The 25,392-nt window shown below is 34.6% G+C and overlaps 3 protein-coding genes across 9 annotated transcripts; all 3 read left to right on the plus strand.

Moving 5' to 3' along the window:
• LOC141660439 (putative helicase CHR10) lies at positions 1 to 13,422 on the plus strand. 5 transcript variants are annotated; one of them, XM_074467438.1, is made up of 17 exons: positions 1 to 306; positions 494 to 501; positions 1,314 to 1,392; positions 1,503 to 1,654; positions 2,690 to 2,821; positions 4,133 to 4,313; positions 5,455 to 5,590; positions 5,772 to 5,889; positions 6,441 to 6,530; positions 6,770 to 6,877; positions 6,988 to 7,197; positions 8,660 to 8,785; positions 8,856 to 9,508; positions 10,516 to 10,661; positions 12,020 to 12,184; positions 12,568 to 12,682; positions 13,156 to 13,422. In XM_074467438.1, exons 1-17 carry the CDS (start codon positions 132 to 134, stop codon positions 13,184 to 13,186), a joined length of 2,625 nt encoding a protein of 874 aa, XP_074323539.1. In that variant the 5' UTR covers positions 1 to 131; the 3' UTR covers positions 13,187 to 13,422. The 5 variants fall into 5 exon arrangements, with proteins under 5 accessions (XP_074323539.1, XP_074323523.1, XP_074323527.1 ...); XM_074467422.1 differs by lacking the exon at positions 494 to 501 and adding an exon at positions 9,926 to 10,018 and having other exon boundaries at positions 170 to 306; XM_074467426.1 differs by lacking the exon at positions 494 to 501 and adding an exon at positions 9,926 to 10,018 and having other exon boundaries at positions 170 to 306; positions 12,023 to 12,184.
• Positions 13,423 to 16,466: 3,044 nt separating this feature from the next.
• On the plus strand, positions 16,467 to 18,030 carry LOC141660457 (type III polyketide synthase A). The gene is made up of 3 exons (XM_074467443.1): positions 16,467 to 16,683; positions 16,765 to 17,195; positions 17,326 to 18,030. The coding sequence occupies exons 1-3, from the start codon at positions 16,482 to 16,484 to the stop codon at positions 17,857 to 17,859; spliced, it is 1,167 nt and encodes a 388-aa protein (XP_074323544.1). The 5' UTR covers positions 16,467 to 16,481; the 3' UTR covers positions 17,860 to 18,030.
• A 338-nt stretch (positions 18,031 to 18,368) lies between these two features.
• Positions 18,369 to 23,759, plus strand: LOC141660463 (uncharacterized). Of its 3 annotated transcripts, none has more exons than XM_074467454.1 (9): positions 18,369 to 18,465; positions 18,693 to 18,748; positions 19,501 to 19,633; positions 20,558 to 20,807; positions 21,280 to 21,408; positions 21,497 to 21,546; positions 22,022 to 22,119; positions 22,192 to 22,479; positions 23,088 to 23,759. In XM_074467454.1, the coding sequence occupies exons 2-9, from the start codon at positions 18,704 to 18,706 to the stop codon at positions 23,574 to 23,576; spliced, it is 1,482 nt and encodes a 493-aa protein (XP_074323555.1). In that variant the 5' UTR covers positions 18,369 to 18,465; positions 18,693 to 18,703; the 3' UTR covers positions 23,577 to 23,759. The 3 variants fall into 3 exon arrangements, with proteins under 3 accessions (XP_074323555.1, XP_074323551.1, XP_074323561.1); XM_074467450.1 differs by having other exon boundaries at positions 18,415 to 18,569; XM_074467460.1 differs by having other exon boundaries at positions 18,415 to 18,569; positions 20,561 to 20,807.
• The last annotated feature ends 1,633 nt before the right edge of the window (positions 23,760 to 25,392 follow it).

Consider the following 25,392-nt stretch of genomic DNA (forward strand, 5'->3'; position numbering starts at 1 on the left):
TATCCAATCCGTTATTTTCGGGCGGATCGTTATTCTCATGACTGGCAAGTAAAAAATCGTTAAAATTTGCCTTTAGCCTAAAACCGCCTTCCCCTCTTTCCTTCCATTTTCCAAATTCAAAAATACAAAAAATGGACTACAAACACAGACTCATCGCCGCCGCGAAAACCATCGTCGCCGGCGACTCGGACGAATCTCCGGTCAACTTCTCCGACATCGGCATAACAGCGACACTTAAACCTCACCAAGTAGAAGGCCTCTCGTGGCTTATTCGAAGATATCTTCTCGGTGTTAACGTCATCCTCGGTAATTAATTAATTAATTAGGGTTTACATTTCAATGTAATTGTAATTATAGATAAATATTAATTGTTTTATTTATTTTAATTTTGTGTTAATTGCTAATTTTGTTGTGGTTTTTAAGAAAATTGGATGTTTAGTAGTTATTTTTCGAGTCGAATAAATGAGTGATGTTTTGTGCTTTGATGTTGCAGGTGATGAGGTATGTTATATGGAATCACGGATTAGTGAAGTATAGTGTGAAGCGTAAATATAAAGTTTTGTTTCTGTGTGTGTGTGATTGTGTGATTTTATCTGACTAGTTGTAGGAATGTTTTTGTATTTTTCGGTTAGTTTAATTTATATTATTGTGGTGTGGAAATTAGATATCGCAAAGTTTTGTGTTGGATATGAGAACTAGTTGGAGTGGTGGTGAATCGGATTAGATAGGAGATTATTTAAAACTTTTACGATCCTAGAGGTCGAAACATTGAGGGAACTTGACTTGTATGCTTCTTTGATGTAAGTAGTGCGAGTTATTGTCGTGATCTTGACAACTATATTTTTAAAACTTAAGCTTCTAAAAATGAAAGAAAAAAATGCAGGAAAAGGAAAGATAAACTTAGACATTCATTTTATTTGATAGCGGTACAATGAAGAAGAAGGTACATCATATATGCATTAACACTCCTCTGTAACTAAATCATTGGGCCGAACCAAAACTTATAGCCCAATTCTATAATTGACCCAATCATAAAACTTGGCCCAACATTGTTACATAACTCCAATTGTGACAGTTACTATTGGTACACAGTGAATGTATGCTATGCTTATGTGCTTTTTTGCGACGTGTAGTTAAGCAATTCACTCTTGCATACTTGTTCCTCACTGTAGTAAAACACATTTCATGGTACTCGTTGTTTATGATCATAGTTCTAATTGAAAAAAGAACTAGAGTCAAACTTTTAATTTTGTGAGCAATTAGAAGCTATGGAGGCAATGTGGTCCTTTAACATTAGGAGGGCTTGTTGGCAGATGGGTCTCGGGAAGACATTGCAAGCTATCTCCTTTCTGAGCTATTTGAAAGCTTGTCGAAATATTCCTGGGCCATTTCGTGAGTAGTATTCTTATATTATTTTATCTGCATATTGTTGATATAGTGTATTAGAAGTTCCATATTTTTTCATCATTATCACCATATTAGCTTTGTTATACTATTTGCAGTAGTACTATGTCCGCTCAGTGTTACTGATGGTTGGGTGTCAGAGACTGCAAGTTTTGCACCAAAATTAAGAGTACTTAGTTATGTTGGGGACAAGGATCATCGGCGTAGCTTAAGGAAGAATATCTATGATCATGTAAAGGCGGAAGGTGATGTAAGTCCAATATCTGACATCATGTGCTGGAAAAGAATGAATATGGTTATAGCCTTACTTATAGGTTGTCCCATATTTACAAAAATTTAGCAATTAATGATGGAAAGTCAAGCTCTATCATCCATGTGTCATTGTGGGATTGAGAAAAATTTAGGGTTCTAAAACTAGATGGAATCAAAATTTAAGGTTTTAAATTAAATTAAGCCTGAAATGCCCGTCTTAATTTTTTGTTGCGTTCCCCAGAAACAATGTGATTATTGCAGTACCAGGAAGGATCTTTTGGAAGCCAGATTAACAGTCCCCTATATAGCTGTATTGCTAATTTGCTAGTGATGATTTAGATTGAATAGATACTAGGTTTTTTAATCTGGATGTTCTAAACATAAAAAGCTAAATAGAGCTCTAATCTGTCATGCATTTCTTGGTTGCAGTTGCTCCACACAGGGTTATACTGAAAGACAATATCTTTAATTTGTCATATCCATATATATATATATATTGTGGTCTAGTGTACATAATTGTCTCGTTTAAAATACCTTCTTTAAGAACTTGATCTGATATATTTAGGAACACGAAAAAGAAATCAATCTCACTAGGTTCTTTTAATCAACAAGGCCCTATGCATCACGCAATCGTAAAAAGTCTTCTAGAACTTATCAATGATCAATATATGAATAGACATTGCACGGTAACGTTTCAAAATCTTCGTGATTTGATATTCTGTTATATGGTAACACCTGAATCTTCAGCTCTTACAATCTACAGGAGTACAGGTACTTTAAATTGTTCTGTGAGCGCATGTATTGTTTACTGCCGAAAACTTTGTAAAACCAAAGCCCCCAAACTACTCATTTGATCTAAAAAAAGTATGTGAAAGCATAATGAAATCAATAATAATTGTGACATAACTTGCACAATCTAAGAATTCGGTAACTAATATGTTTCCTTCCTGACTTTTGCTTTTCCTTGATTTTTTATGAGCTGTATCAAGTACTGGTCCTTGTTTTGTTAGTATGAATTGAATCATTGTTACAGGTAACTTCGTTTCCTTTTGATGTCCTATTGACCACATATGATATAGCGTTGATGGATCAGGATTTTCTCTCACAATTCCAATGGTATTATTCCATCATTGATGAAGCACAAAGACTCAAGAATCCTTCTAGTGTATGATTAACAGATCTCCTTTTTCTATATTGATGTGCATATCTTGAATATGGTCAACCTTATTCTTTAAAGATTATATAATTGGTAGTGATGACAAATTAATCCGATCCGACGGATACCCGATCCGAAACCTGAAGTTCTGGATAAACCGAACCCCGGATTTTTGGATTTGGATTTCAATAATACCGAACCGATACCCGATCCGAAATCCGAATCCCAATCCGAACCCGAAAACCCGATACCTAAATAATATACAATGTTTACATAATACATTTTACATATTATTTTAGATGTAAGACATATTTATTTTACCAATTCCAATATTGTCAACACTTATATAGACAATTATATCTCTTTTTTTCAATCTCAACTTTTATTAATTAAGATTTACTGTTTTGTTTATTTACAAAAAATATTTATTTATGATGGAATACTAAATATTATGTTATTAACCTATCTTAGATTCACTCATCATGTAATCCCGTCTAAAATAATGCGTTTGATTACATAATAAATATATTTATTTTAATTTTAATTATACCATAAATGTAATTTATGGTGTTTACATGTATCAATGATATTGAATTTGACTATATTATTTGTAATTTTGCATACCCGAAAAATACCCGATCCGCCCCGAAACGCGATGGATTTGGATTTGGATAACCCGAAAATATTTGGATTTGGATTTTACAATATCCGTTCCGAACCCGACCTGTTGCCATCCCTAATAATTGGTAATGTAGTGATTTAATGTGTTGGTCGAATCCTACTTAGATTTTACTCTATACAAATGTTATTTACTCCTGTCATAACTCATTACGAATTGTTCTACTTTAAAAATGCCTGAGCTTTGTTTCTATGGTCATTTATTTGATGAAACATGTGAACAAAACTACTATATATATACACACACAGGTATGTATACAAACTGTATTTTGTTCCTTTCAGAATTCTAAGATAACACATCATTTGTGCAAGTAGACCTTTTTATATGTATATATATTTATACGATATACAAATTTAATATGTTTCAAAATGCTTTAACTACCATTTTAGTAGTATGAGTAGTTTTTTGTTTATCCTACAAGGCCTTAGCAAGTTTGTAACTGTTATGGACCTTCGTAAGTTTTTAACTATTATGGACTTTTCACATACGTTGAGTGTCACATCATCACCACGCAGTATGAAAGAAAGTCTTAACTCAGCCATCCTCATCTTGTATAATGTTCTCAGAAAGCATTTTCTAATGCCTCGTCTTGTATACCTGCTGGATTTAACTGCAGCTCAACAACTTTTCTGTTTTTGCAGGTCTTGTATAATGTCCTCAGAGAGAATTTTGTAATGCCTAGACGGTTACTGATGACTGGTACTCCTATTCAGAACAACCTCACTGAACTTTGGGCATTGATGCATTTTTGTATGCCTGCAATCTTCGGGACACGAGAGCAATTTCTTTCTACATTCAAGGAAGCTGGAGATCCTGCACGTGGTAATAATTTTCTTTGCATGAATCCATCCATTATTGAATTAAATTATTTAATGGAGCTGAAGAGTTGTTGTATCTTGCTGTTGGTCACATCTTGATGCTGGGATACTATGCTTTTGGTCACACCTTGATGCTGGCAAGAGATATTCAAAGTTGTTAAATATCAAAAAAAATTATGGCATAAGCATGCGTAGGCCATCAAGATGACATCATCATAGTACTGGTTACTGTAGCAATTGTAAGAACCAAGTTTCCTATTTTCTATATATTGAGTTTGTTGCCTCCTTTCTAAAACGCGATACAAGATGTATTAATATACGTTTATACATACATTTCTCTGCCCTCTTTTCCTCTCCATATTTCATCATGGCATAAGCATGCGTTGGCCATCAAGATGACATCATCATAGACTGGTTACTGTTGCAAGTGTAAGCACCAAGTTTTCTATTTGCTATATGTTGAGGTTGTTGCCTCCTTTCTAATACGCGGTAGAAGATGTATAATATACGTTCATACATACATCTGTCTGCCCTCTTTTACTCTCCTTATTTCATTAATCCAACTTATTATAATTATGTTCACTCATATTCTTTTAGATTATTAATGCAGACATTTGTGAATTGTGAATGCATTTCAGCTATATCCCACAGTAGGGCATATTATCACAATAATGGGGTAAAAGCTGAGCTGGCATCTGACCGCATGCCTTTTTAGTTTCTATTCTGTCTTGATTTTTAGTAATTTAATCTGGCTTGGCCACATCTGTTTGTGTACTACGGTCCTGTGCTGTCCCCACCAAGTTACATAGTCTAGTCTTGGAATTTAATTTAACACTTCTTCTGTTTAAGACGTCGTTAGTTTTTTGGTGAAGTGACTGTATCAATACAACAGATGGCCCAAATTTTCCATGCATGTGTGCATCACTCACATATGGCATATCTTATGCACTTATTCTATTTTAATAGCCTTGTCTCATATATTTGTAGTATCAAATGTAATTATGGATGATCAAGTTGCTTAGTTTAGAGCCCGTAATGTTTTTGCTTCCAAGATCTATTTTAATGTCCATGCAGCTAACAGAATATCAAGCAAAGATTTTTTGTCAAAATAGATTTAACAAATTTGGATGGTTTTTTTTAAGCAGGTCATGATGCACAGAAAGTTAAGGAGCAGTTCAAAATCTTAAGATACATTCTAGGTGCATTAATGCTGCGAAGAACAAAATATATGCTTATGGAGTCCGGATCTCTTGTGCTGCCACCTCTAACTGAGATTACTTTGTTAGTTCATCAGCACAATCATCTTTCTAGTGCATAAATTGCATCATGTTTCACCACAATCAGTTAACATACAAGTTGAGGCTGCATGACTATGCACATGTTTTTTGAAAACTTTCTGAAAATTATGTTATGCTAGCTGCAAAAGGTAGAAAACAGATAAATATTTTCTTCATTTATATAGGATGGCGCCATTGGTGGTTTTACAGAAGAAAGTCTATATATCAATATTAAGAAAGGAGCTTCCGAGGCTTGTAGCAATTGCTTCTGGCACTCCCAGTCATCAGTCCCTACAGAACATTGTATGTGAATTTTTTCATGTCCCAGTAATCTGTTCTGTTTTCTGTACATTTATTTCTCAGAAACTACACAAAAATCCCTACTTATATTGGGGCATTTGGATTCAAGATATATTTGTAATTTAAAATTATATTTTCTCTTTATTTTTTATGTTTATTTTAAAGCATTCGTGATTGTTTTTTTTTGTATATCATGTTTGTAATTTTTAATGATACTACAATAATTTATTAGTATTGAAGAATTGAGTTGACATTATCATTCCCCGGAAAATTTGGTTATTGTTCTTTTAAGTGTTCTAGTTTACGTCTATACTACATTAAATTATTATTTTTGTTGTGATTTGTTGTACTTACAAGGTTTAATTGTTTGCTTTGAACTGTACATATTTAGTATGCCACTCAAGTCTATCTTATTATGGGGAAAGTTGCTTTAACTTAAGTGTGCTGATTGTTTTTCCTTCGCTGGTATAGACTTAGCTTCTGTCACAGGAGAAGTACTTGGTAATGTACCATTAATTTTTTTTTCACTAAATAATTTGTTTACCTTTTTCTAGGTAATGCAACTAAGGAAAGCTTGTAGTCATCCTTACCTTTTTCCTGGTATAGAACCTGAACCATATGTAGAGGGTGAACACTTGGTTCAGGTATTATATGTTTTAATTTCTCTATTGGTTATAACTTAAGTCTTAATATTTATACCTGAAGTTTTGATTATAATATTTTGTGCTACTTACCAAAATCAAAGAAAGGAAATGAGGAACTACATCTTCACATGACTATAGACATCTCATTTTTGTCTTTCTTATTTTATGATATGCAATTAGTTGTCTTAGTACTATTTCTGCCCCCTGATGGTTCCTTCTATTCCTTTCTTTGATGTCAGGCCAGTGGTAAACTCTTAATCTTGGATCAGCTCCTTCAAAAGCTACATGACTCTGGACATCGTGTTCTTCTGTTTGCCCAGATGACCCATACCCTTGACATATTGCAGGTTTGTTCAGTTGTTCTGAGTTCTTTATGGCGACAGAATCACAGAATCATTTACCAATTTTCTAACTACAATTGTTTAATCTTTTAAATTATTTTCACACTGAGATGTAGGACTTTTTAGAGTTGAGGAAGTATTCATATGAGCGTCTTGATGGTTCAATTCGTGCCGAGGAGCGATTTGCTGCAATTAGAAGTTTTAGTAAACTAGCAGCTAAAGGAGATCCTGATTTTAAAGCTCAAGATGATAAAAATGATGCATTTGTTTTTATGATCTCCACAAGAGCTGGGGGAGTTGGCTTGAATCTTGTTGCTGCTGATACTGTAAGAATTCTCCATATCTACCACTTCCTTGACAGATCTTATACAGAGTATAAGATGTACTGAATTTTCTTTCTATAAAGTAGTATATGCCTCAGAAAAATCTCAAATGAGCATACCTTTTGGCATCTTTCTGTCTACATTGTGTTACGATTTTTGCTAGATGTAATTACTATGTTCTAATTCCTTTTAAATTGCCATTTCGTTGGTAAAGCGAAATTTATCCTCGAGTTGAAATGTTATTGAATGTAAAGGAAATCCTAGCCTTTCCTGGTTTGCAATTAGGATAGTTAAATTGTATCTAACACTTAGATCCTTATGCTCTTTATTTTAAATTCTGTACATTATATTTTTTACAACGTTCATGATCTTATTTATGCACATTTAACTGTACAACTTTCAAAATAAATTTCCTTTGTTTAGAAAGAAAATAGTATATTTTTCAATTGCTATTTAAAAATTGATCAACTCGAGTCCAGGAAGCTTAAGAGTTCAGCCTGAATGATACCCCATGTTTGGCCTTTAAACTTGATATGGATTTCAGTAATTTTTATGATATAAGACCCAGCAATTTGCTTTGTCTTGAGTGTGTATCCGTGAAATTTCCATTTCATGTGTTTCTTTTGGCAATTCAAGATTTTATATATTCTTATATATCACCCTACTATGTGTGAGCTGTACTGATTATTGGCGGGTGGTTACATAAAAATTGAAATTCTTAGAGATGAAATAGTTCATCTTGTTAATTTCGTGATGTTGATATTTATTTTAAGTTGCTCATTATGACAGAGTTTGATTCAATTTAAGGATGAGTTTGATGAGTCTTGTAATGATGCTCAAGAAAGAGAATAACAGTTTTTCATTTATTGTACCGTGGTTTGACTATTCCAGAATAGCAGGGACCAGTTTAAGCACATAAGTTTATATTCACATACAGTAATAATCTGGGAAAACTCTGCCTGCGAATAATTTTGGTTGATACCCGAATTAAGTTTTTTGAAAATTGACTAACTTGACACGGAGTGCTATACCAGACAAATAGACAATGTTTAAAGGAAAATTATAGTTACTTGAAGTGCACAAAATAATGACTCAATGACTGAATACATTACTACTATTATATGATGTCCCTTGTTGAATTTGGAACATTTATTATGATTATTAGAATAAGTACATACACAATATTGGGTGTGTCCATAGCTTCCCATTCCAACATATCTTAAAAGTGCTTGTTGATGTATATGTTGCTCCTTATATGGGTTATTACCTTATTTAAGAGTTCATCCTCATATCCACTACAAGTTTTTTACAAGTACATGTGTATAATATTCAGTATTCTGTGTAAATATATATTTTTACTAGGTTTGTGCCTCATGATATTACTTTGGGGTGGGGGAGGCTGGTTTGGCCTTGGTCCTACTCTGATGGTAAAATGGAGTCATATTAATCTCCACTACAACTGCAGGTCATTTTTTATGAGCAAGACTGGAATCCGCAGGTGGATAAGCAGGCTTTGCAGCGTGCTCATCGCATCGGTCAGATGAATCATGTTTTATCCATTAATTTAGTTACTGCACGGACAGTAGAGGAGGTGAGTACTTATCTGCTCGATTTCACCCTTAAAGTTCATATTATCTGATGGTTGGAGTATATTGATATAGGTTATCATGCGTAGAGCAGAGAGGAAGTTGCAGCTTAGTCACAATGTTGTGGGGGAAAACGTTATGGATCATGAAGGAAAAGAAAACATGGGAGGTGAAGTTGGAGACTTGCGAGCGGTTATATTTGGACTGCATAAATTTGATCTGACAGAAATGAGCGATGAAAATTCAGATCTGCCGAGTAATATCGAAATGGATGCTGCAGTCAAAAAGGTTCTTGCATTAAGAGATGGACGAAAGTCAGATATTGATGACAAGAAGCTGGAGATTGATCCACGGGGTATATCTGATGGCCATGACCTTATGCCATCTTCCGTCACGTTTGATCCAGGTCTGGATGAAGCCTCATATTTATCATGGGTTCAGAAATTTAGCGATGAGTCGCGAGCAACTAACGATCCTGCCTTGGAGTTGGAAAATAGAAGAAGATTACCTGAAGAGAAGCTTCTTAAGGCTGAGGCTGCAAGGAAGAAAGCAGAGGAGAAAAAATTGGCCAAATGGGAAGCTCTTGGATACAAATCATTGGCAGTTAAGGACCATATCAACTATGCAGATATGGATATTACATCAGATTCTGGTAATGTTATTTTTGTCTACGGAGATTGTACACAACCATCAAAAGTTTGTCCGTCACAACCTACAATAATATTTAGGTAACTAGCTTCTGAAAATTCTGATGCTTCATTGCTTTTTATATTATATTGAATGCTTAAGGATTAAATCCCATGTGAAAATATGCTGGTTTGAGCACACACATATGTGGTTGGGAAAAACTTTCTTTGTTTTTGAGATGGATAGGGAGCTTAACTGGTGTAGATTGTGTTAGTAGTACATTGATGGTATTCAGAAGCCTTTACATGACAATAAGAGAAGATAATAAAACAAACATATCTAGTCTAACTCCATGCTACTTCACTACGCTATTCCAGCATCTTTGAATATCTTCACATTTGCTTGAAAATGGTAATGGAAATGGTAATGCTTCTTTGTTCTCAAAATCCTGCTTAACAAGCTGCCACATTCCTTTTGCAAACACCCAACGCATGTGACTGTGTCGTCATTGTCAACAGATATTTTGAATTTGATCATCCGTCGGGACTATGTTGTTCATCCGTCGGGAGCCTTGTTGATCATCCGTTGGGAGCTTTGTTGATCATCCATTGGTAGCTTTATTGATCATCCATTGGTAGCCTTTGTAGATTATCCGTTGGAAGTCTTTCTGTCACTTGACACTATTTCACTTGTACAGAATTACAAGACATCTTATATTTACAATTAGCCAACCTATTATGTACATCAATCTAGTAGTCATTATGACTTACAGAATCCTACAGTATCTACTCAACTATAACATGTTGTTTGCAATTTGCTTGGTGAAATAAGATGTATGGGAACTTACTTCAACTCTAGAGACTTTAGCTGGACTTGAATCATGGTAGATGCGGGCTGTATGGTTACTTTCTTGATTACATCACAAATTGAAAGATTTTTAAGCATTATGTACGTTAGAATCATCAATTGTTAAATTGAATAGTCTATTGGACAATTAATAAGAGTTTCTAAATGGTCATTTGGGGTCTGAAAATGTGCTATCGTGTCTCTTCAGCTTTTCACATTACGAATGATTCTCTTATTCATACACTTGCATTTGATTTGGTAGTTGCGTTGATGACTCTGGCACCTGGGGCCATGGGGGTTTATTTAATGCTCTGGCCAAACTCTCAGATAGTATTCCAAAAGCATATGAACGGGCATCTGAATTTGACGATCTTCATCTTGGTGATCTCCATCTTCTGGAAATTACTGGTGAGCATACATATACTGGTTCATTCAAATCGATTGTACGTTGTTGTCCAAAACTACATTTTTTTAATTATTATTTATGTAATCTATATAATGGAATGACCGGAAGGAATGTTAGTCATATGAAAACCATGGTATACCTTTATGTTAACTAAAAGGAACACTAATATGAACCTACTTCAGAACTGACTTATGTACAAAACCCTTTTGCTTCCACTTGTTTGTTTTCTTTTGGCCTTTAGTTACCCCGACTTGTGGTGGGTGTTGAATACGGGCCTTCAAATGTCGGGTCGCAATATTGAAAAATTTAAGATTCGTGGATTGGATTCGAATTTGGACATTAAATGTCATTCAAATACAACCAAAACCACGAAAATTAATTCCTTAAAATTAAAGTACCAAACTCACTTGGCAAAAAAAAAGAGGTACCAGGCTCAATTAGCAAACAAAATGTACCAAATTCAATAATTTTGATAAAAAACAGTAGACTTATTCAAACATTCATCTTGCCCGGAATGATGAATGACAGTTTGCAATTATGATACAATATATTTGTACTACATAAATTTCCAAAAAATTGTACTTGTCAGGCACTCAACAATAATAATTCAAATTATATTTGAACATAACGATTAACACTTGTTGCGGAAACAAGTTTTTTAACTTTTAAAGAGTAGAGATAAGGTCTGTTTATATTTACCCTCCCTAGCTCCTGTCTACAAGCATGACTCTCGTACAAGAGGTCTGTGTATATTTACCCTCCCTAGCTCCTGTCTACAAGTACCGAATACAAGATTAGCACAAAGAGCAAGTAAAAACGTAAAACTTGGAACTCTACATCATTTATAACTAAATTATACTGTACTTTGCAATCGACAAGACTCTATATATGTAGATGTCACTTCCCAGTGCAGGGGTAAAGCAAATATTCTACTTTTTGCTATAAATACTAATAAATCGCACTTGTTTGTTATAACCAACATATTATAGAATATGTTTTTTTTTTTAATTATTTCTAGTAACCTGTGTAAGTTGTGTTTTATATTTCTACATACATTAGGTGTCTTCCATAAAACATTCCAGAGGCTTTGGTTACCCTGGGTTTATTATTTAAAGTACCCTAACGCTGCATAAAAAAATGATATAATTATATAGAGCATTTAAAGTAATTAATTATCACTTACAGTTTGTCCAGCTTGGCATGTAAATACTGTTTTTTTTCCATGTACCCTGTCCCTCTCTAGTCTCAATGACTGTGATCTGTTGTTACTGCTAAAAAATTACTCTCCCTCTGTTTAGAACTTTCATGTTACTTATACTATTTTTATCACTTTATAATTAACAAATTTCTGCATGTGTAGAAGATACTGATGACGAGAGTAAAAAAAGCTGTACACCTAAGTGGGTCGCTCTGGCTGTTGTGCAATCATATAGTCCTAGGCGTAAAGTCCCTCGGAGCAATATATCAATGCCTGATCTGGAACTATGCCTATCAAAAGCATCATCTACTGCTGCTGAAAAATTAGGTATATATATAATTTAGAATGTTGTCAGAAATTTTCTAATCAGCTAGTCCTATTATCTTTCCCATTGATTTCTAGTATGAAAATTTTGAGAAAACTCACACATATTTTCACTTCTAGCATGGTAAGACTTGGGCGTTTCTTCTTTACAGAAAGAAGATTCTAGACTACTAAATTAAATTGTTTACTCCTGTATCTATTTATTTTGTGCATATTAGGTTTATTTACATTTATTTACATTTAGAACTTGCAAATAACATGTAGTTGTTGACATTCTAGAAGATACAAGTTAGTATATTGTGAAGGTTTTATCACCCAAGATTCTGTAATGTACCTGTTTCGATGTATCACTGCCTAAAATTGTTGTATGCATTTGACAAATGAAGCCTCGATCCACATGCCACGAATAGGCTATCAGAATGCGTCAGACCGATCAGAATGGTATGCTGTCGAACGAATTTTACGGAAGCATGCGGCAATGTATGGTGTCAAAATATATGTGTATGCCTCTCTTTCTCCCTTTATGCGACTTTTTTCTTTTTTTTTGGTTAATTATCATGCATGGTTGATATTTATTTTCGAAGAGGGTTATATCCAGTTAAAACTTTTGGCATCAGATCAGTGAACACTACTGAGTTGTCTGAAGATTTTTATTAAGAAGAAAATAGGGAAGGAAAACATATCTCATTTTTTGTCTCCAGATATTGTCATTTTTTGAAGTAAATTGCTCTCCAAAAAGGTCATCAGTAATTTTTTTCCACAGCCTCTTGGAAAGGAACATGATGTATCGTAGTTTCCTGTCTTCCATTTGTCCCTTCTGTCATACATGGATTTTGAATCAGATGTACCTAGGCCACTCTATCCACATCTCTAATATTATGCACAATGAAAATTCACTTGATAGATTAGAGACAATTGACAAGATCTATATATTTGAATGTTATGACAATGTGATATTTTATTTTATCTTGCAGGTATTATTTTAAACACTCTGCTTCAGGTTAGTTTTAACCTGGACATGAAGTGATACTCTGGAAAATGGAGGAAATGATGGCTGGCTGTATTGAGCATCTTTTGGTGTAACCGGTTATTCCTTACCTCGGACCAAATTGGTTATTATGTAAATATGACATTATCCTGTGGTTTACCTGGTAGATTTTGTCTTGGATCTGAATGATGATGTACATAGGTTAGTTCTAAAAAAATTGTGATCTGTAAATTAGTTTCTATTTTAAGGTTTACATCTTGTAGTCTAATTTCTGTTACTAGGATCACGCCTTGTAGTTGACTTATATCTATCCACCCATGGAGAAAAATGACTAGTATGTTTTTAATGAAATTCCCTTTCGATGGCAATGGAATACTTTTGGAGAATTGTTGGAATGATCGGGACAACTGGTTAGCAAAGGGAAAAAATGATTCTAACAAAATTCCAGAAAAGATTCCAGGCTAATCTATAAGAGTATTGTTTTCTCCATACCTATATTTCTGTCATGACTGGGAAAGCTGAACTGCTGAAGTCCTTCAATTTCTTTGAAAAGGGTCACCGAAATGTTAAGAGTCGTATAAGAGTAAATTAAGTTCTACATATGTGTACATACCTGAGATGCTCACTCCCACAGGGTCACATGGAACTTGGGAAGAGCTTGAATTTCCATCAAAATTGCTAGACTTTGTTGCACAAAAAAGTTGTGAACAAGGGATCTAAAATCTACAAGATCCTTGTGACCCTCTAGGAAAGATCATTTCAGCGAGTATGCAAGTATATATGTAAAACTTGAGTTACATTTATCCGACTTTCAAAGAGTTCTTTTCCTCTCCTGCTTATGAATTAAGTTCCTTGGGGACTAATCTTGTTTGAAGTCATATATGATACATAGGTAGATAGCGAGACAAATATAGGAATATTTTGTTTATAATTCTAAATGCTCACTTGAGTTCTATGAACCACAAATTCTTGTTTTTTTGCCTACCTGTATTGAATAATGCAAAAATATAGGATCAAAGAGAGGTATTAGTGTTTCATGTAGTCTTGGAACTACAAACTCTTTTCTGAGCTCATTTTGGTTGAAAGTTATAGATATTGACAAAACAGAGGAATTATATGTTTTTATGTATTCTAGGCTTTCCAAACTCTTCTTGTCTTTGGAATTAAATGTATTTGCCTATCTTCTGTATTTATTATTATAATTTATTTGACATCCATCAAGGAGTTCCTTTCGGAATTTCTTTAAATTACCAATTGTAAATTTTGATTCTTTGTTTAACTTTTTTTTATATGGAATGTCACTTCATATTTCAAAAAATAGAAAAAACTATATGGTTTTATGAATATTTAATCTTCAAATTGTTATTTTACGTCCTTTTTTAAATTATAGAACCATCATTGTGAATTTGTGACAGTGCACAACTGAATGCGGACCGAACTCAACAACCCATCATATATCAGTATGAAAAAACTAGTGTATTTAATACACATTGATTATTGACTTATATTTATAAAAGTCAAACATTCTTATTTTTATCGGCGTATGATGTTACAAACGCCTCTTCTTATAGGCTCGACGTCCTCGTCGAGTTCACAAACACACGTACGGAATCCCGAGCAGAATTCTGATATAATTTATAAAATTCAAGCCCATAGTCAAATGCGTACCGGATTTAACAATCCATCACATGTCAATTCAAAAAAATTAACAATTTAGTACACATTAGTTGTTAACTTGTATTTACCCCAAACACTTATATTCTTATTGTGTTACAGCGACTATACCACTATGACATTAGACGCTGCAATTTGTTTCCATGGTTGACTTGCCCTCACATATGTGTGCCATATTATTGTCGATTGAATATAGTAACTCGTCGTGCACTTTCATCATTCCATCGTTGTAGGAAAATATTCCCATAGAGTATCCTTCGATCTCCATTGACGTTTTACCAGATGGTGAAAAAGATCGGGGCTTAAAAATGACCTGAAACGTTTATCTTCATTAGGGAACACGAGATTCGTGTAACTTTCAGCTCCAATGGAAGATCGAACAATTCAGGGCAATGCACCAAAAACTTGTTATGGAGCTCAGTAGATACTTGATCACAGACAATGATAAAACACAGCTGTACTCTTCGACCGTCTTCACCACTTCTTTGCTTACTGAAAGCCAAGAACTTGTGCCAAGCTTCATGTTTTCCATTCTGAAGGTTAAAGTATGACCTGAAACTTCAATAGAATCCACTTATCAGTTTTCCTGTGTGTGTCTCTAGTTACTTTAAACTTTTTTCAGTCACTTCTGGTGGATGCCTAACCATGATCAATATGAAATAATTCAAAGAGACCCTTTCTTTAGGCGAAAAAATGACAAAAATAGCCGATTTTTGAAAAAAATTAACAAGAATAGTCGTTCTGAAAAAAGTGGCCAATTTTGGCCGATTGAATACTCCACTGTCAGTTGGGTATCCCAATTTGTATAAGATACTCCACTGCTAGTTGGATATTTCATATATGGGATACTCCACTGCAAGTTGGGTATCTTGTATAAAGTGGATACTCCACTGACAGTTGGGTATCCCATCGGCTAAAGTTGGCCAACTTTTCAGAAATTGGTTATTTTTATCAATTTTATTTAAAAATAGTCGAAATTTGTCATTCACCCAATTTAGGCGGGGCTCATAATTAAGAAATTATAAACCAATAACAGAGTTAAGATCATGCATTCTAATGTTAATATTCTAAGATGCTAACCAGTTTCTAAGATTGGAATACTATACTCTATACTATACTCTGTAGTACGTACTCAGATACCAAGCATTCTAATGTTCATATACAAAGGGTACTTTTGTTATTGCAAAATTTGACCAAATAATCACAATTCTGCCATTAAAATACATTATGTACTCATGTAACTCCGGTAAGTGCGGACTTTTTTCTCTAATCTAATATACTCACTGTGTTTACTTTACATTAGTCATATTTTCACAAAAGGGTGATGATGTTGGTTTAAGTTACTACTGTCACGTGTGTGCCTTGATCACAAAAGAATGGTGTTGGTTTAAGTTAGGTTCCAATCAATTATAACAAGTTAAAAAGATTGTTGCAATCCAAAGCATCACACTATCCAAACTCAAGAACCAGAATCAGAACAAGAAGTAGTAAATATTACATTATCAAATCATTCATGCTACTTCTCTTCACCACCAGCTTCTCTCCAATAAATGTACAACTCTCCATTTATATCTCTGCTGTTTTTACTTCTACATCCACCTAGCAAGTACTTCCACTAATCTTGCTTCTGTTTAAACCATGTCTCAGGTAAATGGCAATGGCGTCGCTGCTCCTAAGCAAACATCGACTAGACGTGTTCCAACTCCAGGTAAGGCCGCGATTTTAGCAACAGGGAAATCGTTTCCCAGCCAGATTATTCCACAAGAATTCTTAGTCGAGGGGTTTTGTCGTGATACAAAATGTGAAGATTCGGCTATTAAGGAGAAATTGGAGCGCTTGTGTAAGTTTCAACTAATTATACAACACTCTTAATACATGCATAAATGATTAATAATTTGTTTTTTTTAATGAATTTGGGTAGGTAAAACTACAACTGTGAAGACAAGATACACAGTGATGTGCAAAGAGATCTTGGACCAGTATCCAGAGCTAGCAACTGAAGGCGTCCCGACAATCAGACAACGCCTAGAAATAGCGAATCCAGCAGTTGTAGAGATGGCAAAAGAAGCCAGCCTGGCTTGTATCAAAGAATGGGGAAGACCAGTTGGAGATATCACTCACATTGTGTATGTTTCCTCAAGTGAGATACGCTTACCTGGTGGCGATTTGTACCTTTCTTGTGAACTTGGTTTAAGAAGCGATGTTGGACGTGTTATGCTTTACTTTCTTGGCTGCTATGGTGGTGTTACTGGCCTTAGGGTTGCTAAGGACATTGCTGAAAACAACCCTGGAAGCCGTGTTTTGTTAACAACCTCTGAAACCACAATACTAGGTTTCCGTCCTCCTAACAAGGTACTACTGATTTTGAACTAATTACCTGCACAAATTAGGTACATTGGAATAGTTAAAGGTTTTTGTTCTAATTTAAGCTAAGCTACAAAATTCGCTATAATACATAATAACACGTTAGCAATATTTTTAGGATCGTCCATATGACCTTGTTGGAGCTGCTCTTTTTGGAGATGGTGCTGCTGCTGTGATTATTGGTACTGATCCAATAGAACTCGAGTCCCCTTTCATGGAACTAAACTATGCAGTGCAGCAGTTTTTGCCCGGGACACAAAATGTGATTGACGGTAGGCTGTCAGAAGAGGGGATAAATTTCAAGCTAGGCAGAGACCTTCCGCAGAAAATAGAGGACAACATTGAGGAGTTCTGCAAGAAGCTGATGGTGAAGGAAGGCCTAAAGAACTTCAATGATCTGTTTTGGGCAGTTCATCCAGGTGGACCGGCTATACTTAACCGATTAGAGAGCAATCTTGGATTACAAAGTAAGAAACTCGAATGCAGCAGAAAGGCACTGATGGATTTCGGGAATGTTAGCAGCAACACGATCTTTTACGTGATCGAGTACATGAGGGAGGAGCTGAAAAGAGAGGATGGAGAAGAATGGGGACTTGCTTTAGCATTCGGACCGGGGATCACATTTGAAGGCATTCTCATGCGTAGCCTCTAAGTATCTTAAGTACTGAGTTTACTGGTATTATCAGTTGACATAAAATTGCTAATGTTTGTTGGCATACATTTGTAGTAGGAGGCAAGCAATATTGTTTAAGTTATGATTTGGTGCAATTAACATGATATGCATTTCTGCAAGTAATGTACGAGCCTCTAAGAGTTTCAGTTACTTCATCGACTTCTATTTTAGAGAAAATAGTGCATAAAAACAAATTTTTCTTGGAAATGACCGTTAGAACTTGATAAAATAACGACGACCCAACTTTAACGACCTAACTTTAACAACCCAACATAACTTGAAAGCATAAACACAAATATTGAATAATAATACAAATTCGATAGGGAAAAGAAAAATATCCGTATCTCGAGATCGGTGTTAGCATTCTCGATTACTAAGATCTAGCATTTTTAGTTAATAAAAGTGGTGTTTGTTTTTGTTATTTTCCATTAAAATTACTTTATTAAACTTTATGAGAAAATAATAGAATTGAAGAAAGTTAAACGACGCCGTGGCGTCTGTAACTGTTTGAAGATCATGATGAGAATAATTTATCATCTCTCTGTATAATCATTCTGTTCTCTCTCTCTCGCTTCACGTAAAGAGGTTATCTCTCTCTCTCTCTCTCTCTCTCTCGGTTTTAACAATTTTAATTCACTCAAACTCCTGATTCTGTATACACACACTGCTTCCAATTCGATCAATTTCAGGTACCAAATCAATTTCCCCCAATTTTTAGCCTTTTTAATCAATTGTATGTGTACACACACACTATTTATCATAAAATACATGAATTCGATTGAATTTAAATTGTAATTTATGATTGTGTATAGATGTATTGATTATGGATGGTGATGATATCAATTCTGGAGAATCAGAACCTCTTCTGGTACTTACATACTTTCTGTCATTGTGTATATATATGTGTGTACTTGGAGATGAATACGTTTGTTGTAGTTCTCTATGTATTATTTCGTAAGTACGCAATCATCTTTCGTATAGAAAGTTTGAACAATTATCTTCTGTATTGGAAGCTTAAACTCCGATTGTTGTAGTTTCGCAGAGTGGATGCTTGTTCTATGCATTTTTTTCGTGAAAAACGTAATTTTACGTATGTAGGTTAATGTTTGAGAGAGAACCTTTTGAGAAAGAGAATTGAGAAAACCACTAAAATATATAATAATGTGTGGTAAAAATGATAATTAATTATCGAACTATAAATTGAAAAGAGGAAATGTATTATTGAAATGCGTATATGAGGACTTACTTTTTCGAATCTCGGTTATCTGAGTGAGGAGTGGTGTATTTATATGTGTGTGTTTATATATGTGTGGGGTAATACAGATGGAAAGGTAGATTACAATTAGCAAAAAGGAAAAAAAGGTTGATTGCATAATGTAGAAAGGTGATCGCTTTTTTATATCTTTATTCTAAAACATAAGTACGGATTATAAAGTCTGAATAGATTTGGAAAGAGTGATGATGAGGATTGAGTGTTATTCATTTAGGAGAGTTTATTAAGTAATTTTTGAAGTAGTTGTAAGCTATTGCTAATTTTCTATGTAGATTTTGTGTTAACTAGCTTCTGCTGAAGATTTTTCATGTTCATCCAGAATTCTTTTACAGCTGCCTTGTTGACAGGCAAACAATGATCCTGTGAGTAATAACCGGCCTGTGCAACAAGTATTTACGTCTGTACCTTCTTTGAATGATGCTGCTTCTCTTTTTGCTGGAACAACTTCGTATTTAACTCAATGTTTTCCCGATTTTACCGGTGAGCTTTATGCTTTGCCCCTGTTTTATTTCATTGTCTAAGGCTCTAAGCATGTTTGCCTTTACACACACACATACACGGGCAGTGGTTTAAATTTTGAACTACGTGTAATTGTACCCGTTATTTTTATATTATTTTATTTAGGATTTAGTACCTGAAATAAGAAGAGGGGGGGGGGGGGGGTCGGGCACCCTTCTCCCAACATGGTTCTGTCACTTGATTGGAGCTTTCTGGATTTAATATAGTAGGCTTGGTGTTATAGGGAAACCGCTTGTATTAATAGAGGACCTATCACATAAGTAAAGTTCACTTTGACTAGTTGTTTGATGGCCTTGTAAACAAGCACTGAAATTAGCATTAGCAAATAAGTTTTAATGTATTGTATATTACTAGGTTCTTTCTTTTAAGTATTAGATCTTTCATTTTTATTTTGAGTACTGGCGTGATGTTAGATGATAATGTAGGGCCTATGTTAGAATTTCCTGCCATTGATGTGTGAAAATTGAGTGGTAAACTCTGAATTGAATGACCTTTTCATCAATGCCACTTGGCGTACATTATACGTTATGCTTTAATTATATTGTTTTTAGATTTATAGGGGAATCGCTGCATCTCATTAAATATGTTATGTTCATGATCAGTTTAGGCTGGGAGTATGTGTACATCTGATATTAGGATGGATAAAATTAGATATTGAATTCCATAATTAACAAAATTCTTAAACCATCAAAACCAGACTGCATTGACTATATTTTGTGTCTTAGCTAGGTATTTTTTCGTGTCTCCTTTGTTTTTACTCTCTTGGAAGTAAAGTGTACTTTCAGCTGTCACTTTCATGTAGTATGTACAAAGTACATACCTTCCGTATAATGCAAATCATGATGAACATAACTCACACATGGCCCATCTCTTCCCCAATTCCAGCAGATGCTGGGTCTATAGGTTCTGATGGACTTGAACTGTCAACATTTTCTTCTGGAAATATCAGTGGATCTGTAGTTCGCAATGATGTAACCACAAGTGAAAGCCTTTCTGCAGTCTCTGTTTCATCTGATATAGCCACTGATGCACCACTTATTCATGATGGAATAAGTCGTGATCTAGCTCAAGAGTCGTCCGAAAATACTAGTTTGATTGTTCAACCAGCTCCAAGTGGAAATTCAATGTTTCAAAGGTAATTTATCAACTAAAACTCATGCTAAAATTTACTAGTGCATTTCTTTAATGGTGAATGATAAATGATGACATCTCACTGATCTCAACTGAATACAAAAACACGTCTTCATGTCTTCCATTTCATGAGTAAAGTGGTCAATCGTGCTTCATGGGATGGTGGAGTTTACTGGAAAAATCAAAGTTCAGTAGAGGTCCAGATCCTCGTGATGGCTTTGGTATTGTTATTACCAAGCGTTTAGGAAAAATAGAGATATTTTAGGACGAGATGATCTAAATTATAGACTAGGACAAGATAATCTGAATTATAGATTATATGTGTCAGGACTTGTAATGGTGTCACTTGCGTCAAACTGTCAATTATTTATATACCCTGCTCAGAATTTGTATATTATACATTTCATGTATATCTTAGGACTGTGTATACTCTATATTTGCACAACTGTTAGTAATTACTTTTTTTCCCTTTTCAGCCTTATTGATCGGGTACAAAGGACTGTTCGTGGATCAGCAGATGACATTGGATGGTTAAAGCGTGCTCCAGAGATGCCTCCTGTCGTACATGGAACTGAGAGGTTTATGGAAATTCTTGATGAAATTAGGTATAACTTACCGGCCTTTTTTCTCTTTGTTAGTAGTTTTTATAAAGGTGGACTCGCAATATCATTAAAGTGCTTCCCACTTTGTCAGGCATGGTGTGCACAGGCTTCCGAATTCAATGATTTACTTGCTTGTTCCAGGTAGAATATTTTAAGCTACACTTAACAATTGTTTAGCTATATTTTCCGTGAAAGTGGATGGCAAGATGAAGGAGCTTTATTCCTCAATCCTTAACTTTATAACTGGTGGTTTTGTGTGTTTTTCGACCAATGAGATTGTGGACAAGGAGTTTATGTCTATCCATCTTCATATTACTCTAGCTTTGCAACTTAGATGTTACCAATATTATTTTAGTGAGATTGTTGGCATCTTTTGTATATATTTTACTTAGTAAAGGTATCTGAATTATTTAAGATTAAAAAAATTGTGATTTTGCAGTCCTAAAAATGCTATACTAACTCATCTCTTAAAATAAAAATTTATAAGTTTTAACCAGGTTGCTTCGAGTTTCCATTTTGACGACATATTTGGGCAAATTTGCTGTGTTTTTGTTCTTATCGTTTAGTTGGCTTAAGTGAGACTGCATGTTTTCCTTCTTCACACTCTGAATTGCAGGTCTTTTCAGCAACCATGGACCACTTTACTTTGTCAGTACAAAAACAAGTTTTTCGAAAATTGGCTTGACATGTCACATTGCTAAGATTCATAGCGAGGTACATTTGGTTTTTTTAAACTCTTTCTTCATGTTGCACATTATGTATAGAAACTAAAACTTTTAAATTCAGGCTTCAGTTGAAACGAATGCCAGAGAGATAAAAGACTATATCGAGGAACTCTATTGGGGTTCAGGGAAACGAGTAGTACTTCTTGGGCATAGTAAAGGTGGTGTAGATGCTGCAGCTGCTTTATCCATGTATTGGAATGATTTGAAAGATAAGGTTGCTGGGTTGGCATTAGCACAGAGCCCATATGGTGGTAGCCCAATAGCATCAGATATCCTGAGAGAAGGACAACTTGGTGATTATGTAAATATGCGGAAAGTGATGGAGCTCTTGATTTGTAATGTGATCAAGGTTTATCTTCTATTCTAATTCTTTTTATTAAGTTGCAAGGCATAAGGTTGAATTTTTGCTCATTCTGTGTGTTTTTTTTGTTGTATGTAGTTCTTGCATGATCATCTTTGGCACGTGATAAGAATTATATTTATATATATATGTTAATTTACTATTAATATCAATAAGTTACTATATTGCCTGTATTTGCTTTGCACATATACACATAGATGTGCCAATTTGCTCACACGCACACAACACGCCCACTCTATCATTCTAGTTCAGTTTTCTTTAATCATTCTTTAGACTTTCTTAGATTTATATTACCTCAGACCTTATATTTGCTATAATATTTTTCTCCCTCACTGGTCAAGGACCTGCAACATTTACATATATGCTACTGATAAGAACAGAGGGTCTTAAATTTATATTAGCATTGATTATAGAAAAGCTGGAAAAGAATGGTATTGGGCTGTATTTCAAACAAGTTAACTTAAAACCATGACATTGATGAATGAACGCACTGATGCTTGGTAAAATATTATTCTTGGATATTTCATTGGTAATCAATAATTTTATTCTGAGGAATTATTTAAAGATATTCAAGTTATAATCTTAAACTTTTGAAGGGTGACATGCAAGCTCTGGAAGATTTAACATATGACAAGAGAAAAAGTTTTCTGAGGAAATACCACTTACCAAGGGAGCTCCCAGTGGTTTCCTTCCATACTGAAGCCAGCATTTCACCAGCAGTCTTGGCCACACTATCACGTGTTGCTCATGCAGAGCTACCGATGCTTGCACCTCTATCTGCAGGCCAAGCTGCAACCCTCCCAGTAGTCATGCCCCTCGGTGCTGTAATGGCTGCATGCGCCCAAATCCTTCAAATGAGATATAGCGAGAAGAGTGACGGGCTTGTTACCTGTCGTGATGCAGAAGTTCCGGGGTCAGTTGTAGTGAGACCAAAGCGCAAGTTGGATCATGCATGGATGGTTTATTCATCCCTGAATGACGACGTAGCTGAGGCAAATGCTTCTCAAGTGTGTGAAGCTCTTCTGGGCTTGCTAGTAGAAATTGGAGAGAAGAAAAGGAAAGAATTTTCCAAAAAAGTTGAATGAAGGGAATTTGCTTTTAGTCGTCCAACAAAAGTGAGCCTCTCTGAACTGCTTTTCTATCACTGATAAATCGATGAAAGAAAACCATGTGATGTAAGATTTAATTGAAACTCTTAGCTCTTTTATGCTGTTGATTATATAATTCCAGTTTTTTAGTTGTAATCTAAATTTTACCTTTTCTACTGAGATCGTTTGGGACTTCTAAAATCAGAGGGCAAAAAAGAGTGACATGAAGTGAAACAGAGCATCAGATCACGGGTACATGGGTAGAACTTAAATGCTTAGTTATCCAGACTTTGCTTCGAGTACCCGTGTCGGACACTTAACACTCGGACATGGGTATGTACACTTGGACACTTATTTTAGGTCAAAATCATGTAAAATTTTCAGAATTTTGCCGAGTCCGACACTTGGATACGAACCTGTCCGACACCCATACCCGAGTCCGGGTAACTTAGCTTGAATGAATATCCTTTACGAGTTACGACATTGTCTACCTCTCTATCAGCTGTTTGCCTCTTGTGCATATAATAAATCAAAACCTGCGTAGTCTAGCTCTCATCTGCTGTTTGATCCCTCTGTTAATATAAATCATCTGCACTATTACGCAATTGATTATTGAAGCTGCATTGAGTTTGTATTTTAGTGAAATGTGAAGTGACTTGTATTGACGTCTTGTGTGTATTGTGTAGACTGTTGTCCACAAAAATGACAAGAAGTGTGTTTATGTACTTGAAAATCAAAACACGAGCTAAGTGGTGCTCAAAAACATTTTATTTTGTTTTTAAACATAAAGAGTTATTTATTAACAAATTTACAACCTAATTACGTGAAAGTAACAATTTATACTTTAGTACAGTTAAACCTCGATGAAGTAATAATCGATAAAGTAATAACCTCGCTAAAATAATATTGTTCTCCGGTCCCAGCATAATGGACACAGTGTATTTTTACTCCCGGTAAAGTAATAAACTCGCTAAAGTAATATTTTTTCTTGGTCCCGACCCTATTACTTTAAAGAGGTTTAACTGTAGTTACTACCAAAAGTAACAATTTTGTGAAATTATCAATTTTTTTTGTAGATCAATATATATAATAGGCTCAATTATTCAATAATGAACAAACTTGTATTGTATACAAACATTTATGAGCCTGTATATAGACGCAGCCATGATTTCTTGTCAATGTTATTGACAATTTCCGTAAACTATGTTCATGAAACTACTAAATTTAATTACAAATTTTGTAGGCAAATAATTTTAATCAGGTTTGGCCCGCTTATGAAATTAATTTTTAACGTGAAAATTTAGCATGCATATGAACCGAATCAAAATTTACTTTAAGTCAATATTGTGTGATTTAAATGTAAAATGACCGAGTACGGTTGGATAACTCAAATGACTAAGAGTTTATCTTTTGTTGTTCTGAATTCTGATTTCAAACCTCATTCACCAACAAGCAATATTGGTTCTTTTCTTCCTGACAAAATAATCGTAGTCTGTTTGGCAAAATTCAAGATTAAAATTACCACACAAAATCCAGACTGCTGCCTTTTAAAATTGATTTGAGATGTAGTCTAGAACAAAAAACATATTTTTTATACTTGCAACATGGCAAATGATGCAAGATACCGATTGAAGATGGACATCCCCACTATTGCAGGGAAATATTATTTCGAGATTATTTTTTTAATGTTGAGCTAAATTGTAGCATTTTGTATTAAACTATGGTACAAATTGTGAATGCATAGGATAAAACATTCTCAATTTCTCGACAACATGCAGGCAAAAATAGTTGGCAAAAAAAAAGCAGGCAAAAA

The sequence above is a fragment of the Apium graveolens genome, chromosome 1, assembly GCF_009905375.1.
Source record: "Apium graveolens cultivar Ventura chromosome 1, ASM990537v1, whole genome shotgun sequence".
In the NCBI taxonomy this organism is placed as follows: Eukaryota; Viridiplantae; Streptophyta; class Magnoliopsida; order Apiales; family Apiaceae; genus Apium; species Apium graveolens.

Excerpts from the sequence above, each read along its gene's own strand:
- LOC141660463 (XM_074467454.1), top strand. The coding sequence starts at position 18,704 with ATGGATGGTGATGATATCAATTCTGGAGAATCAGAACCTCTTCTG. Across the intron at positions 18,749-19,500 it reads GAGAATCAGAACCTCTTCTG|GCAAACAATGATCCTGTGAG; the intron begins GTACTTACATAC and ends CCTTGTTGACAG. Across the intron at positions 22,120-22,191 it reads TTGCTAAGATTCATAGCGAG|GCTTCAGTTGAAACGAATGC; the intron begins GTACATTTGGTT and ends TTTTAAATTCAG.
- LOC141660457 (XM_074467443.1), top strand. The coding sequence starts at position 16,482 with ATGTCTCAGGTAAATGGCAATGGCGTCGCTGCTCCTAAGCAAACATCG. Across the intron at positions 16,684-16,764 it reads GGAGAAATTGGAGCGCTTGT|GTAAAACTACAACTGTGAAG; the intron begins GTAAGTTTCAAC and ends GAATTTGGGTAG. Across the intron at positions 17,196-17,325 it reads GTTTCCGTCCTCCTAACAAG|GATCGTCCATATGACCTTGT; the intron begins GTACTACTGATT and ends CAATATTTTTAG.
- LOC141660439 (XM_074467438.1), top strand. The coding sequence starts at position 132 with ATGGACTACAAACACAGACTCATCGCCGCCGCGAAAACCATCGTCGCC. Across the intron at positions 7,198-8,659 it reads ATCTTGTTGCTGCTGATACT|GTCATTTTTTATGAGCAAGA; the intron begins GTAAGAATTCTC and ends CTACAACTGCAG. Across the intron at positions 12,185-12,567 it reads TACTGCTGCTGAAAAATTAG|CCTCGATCCACATGCCACGA; the intron begins GTATATATATAA and ends TGACAAATGAAG.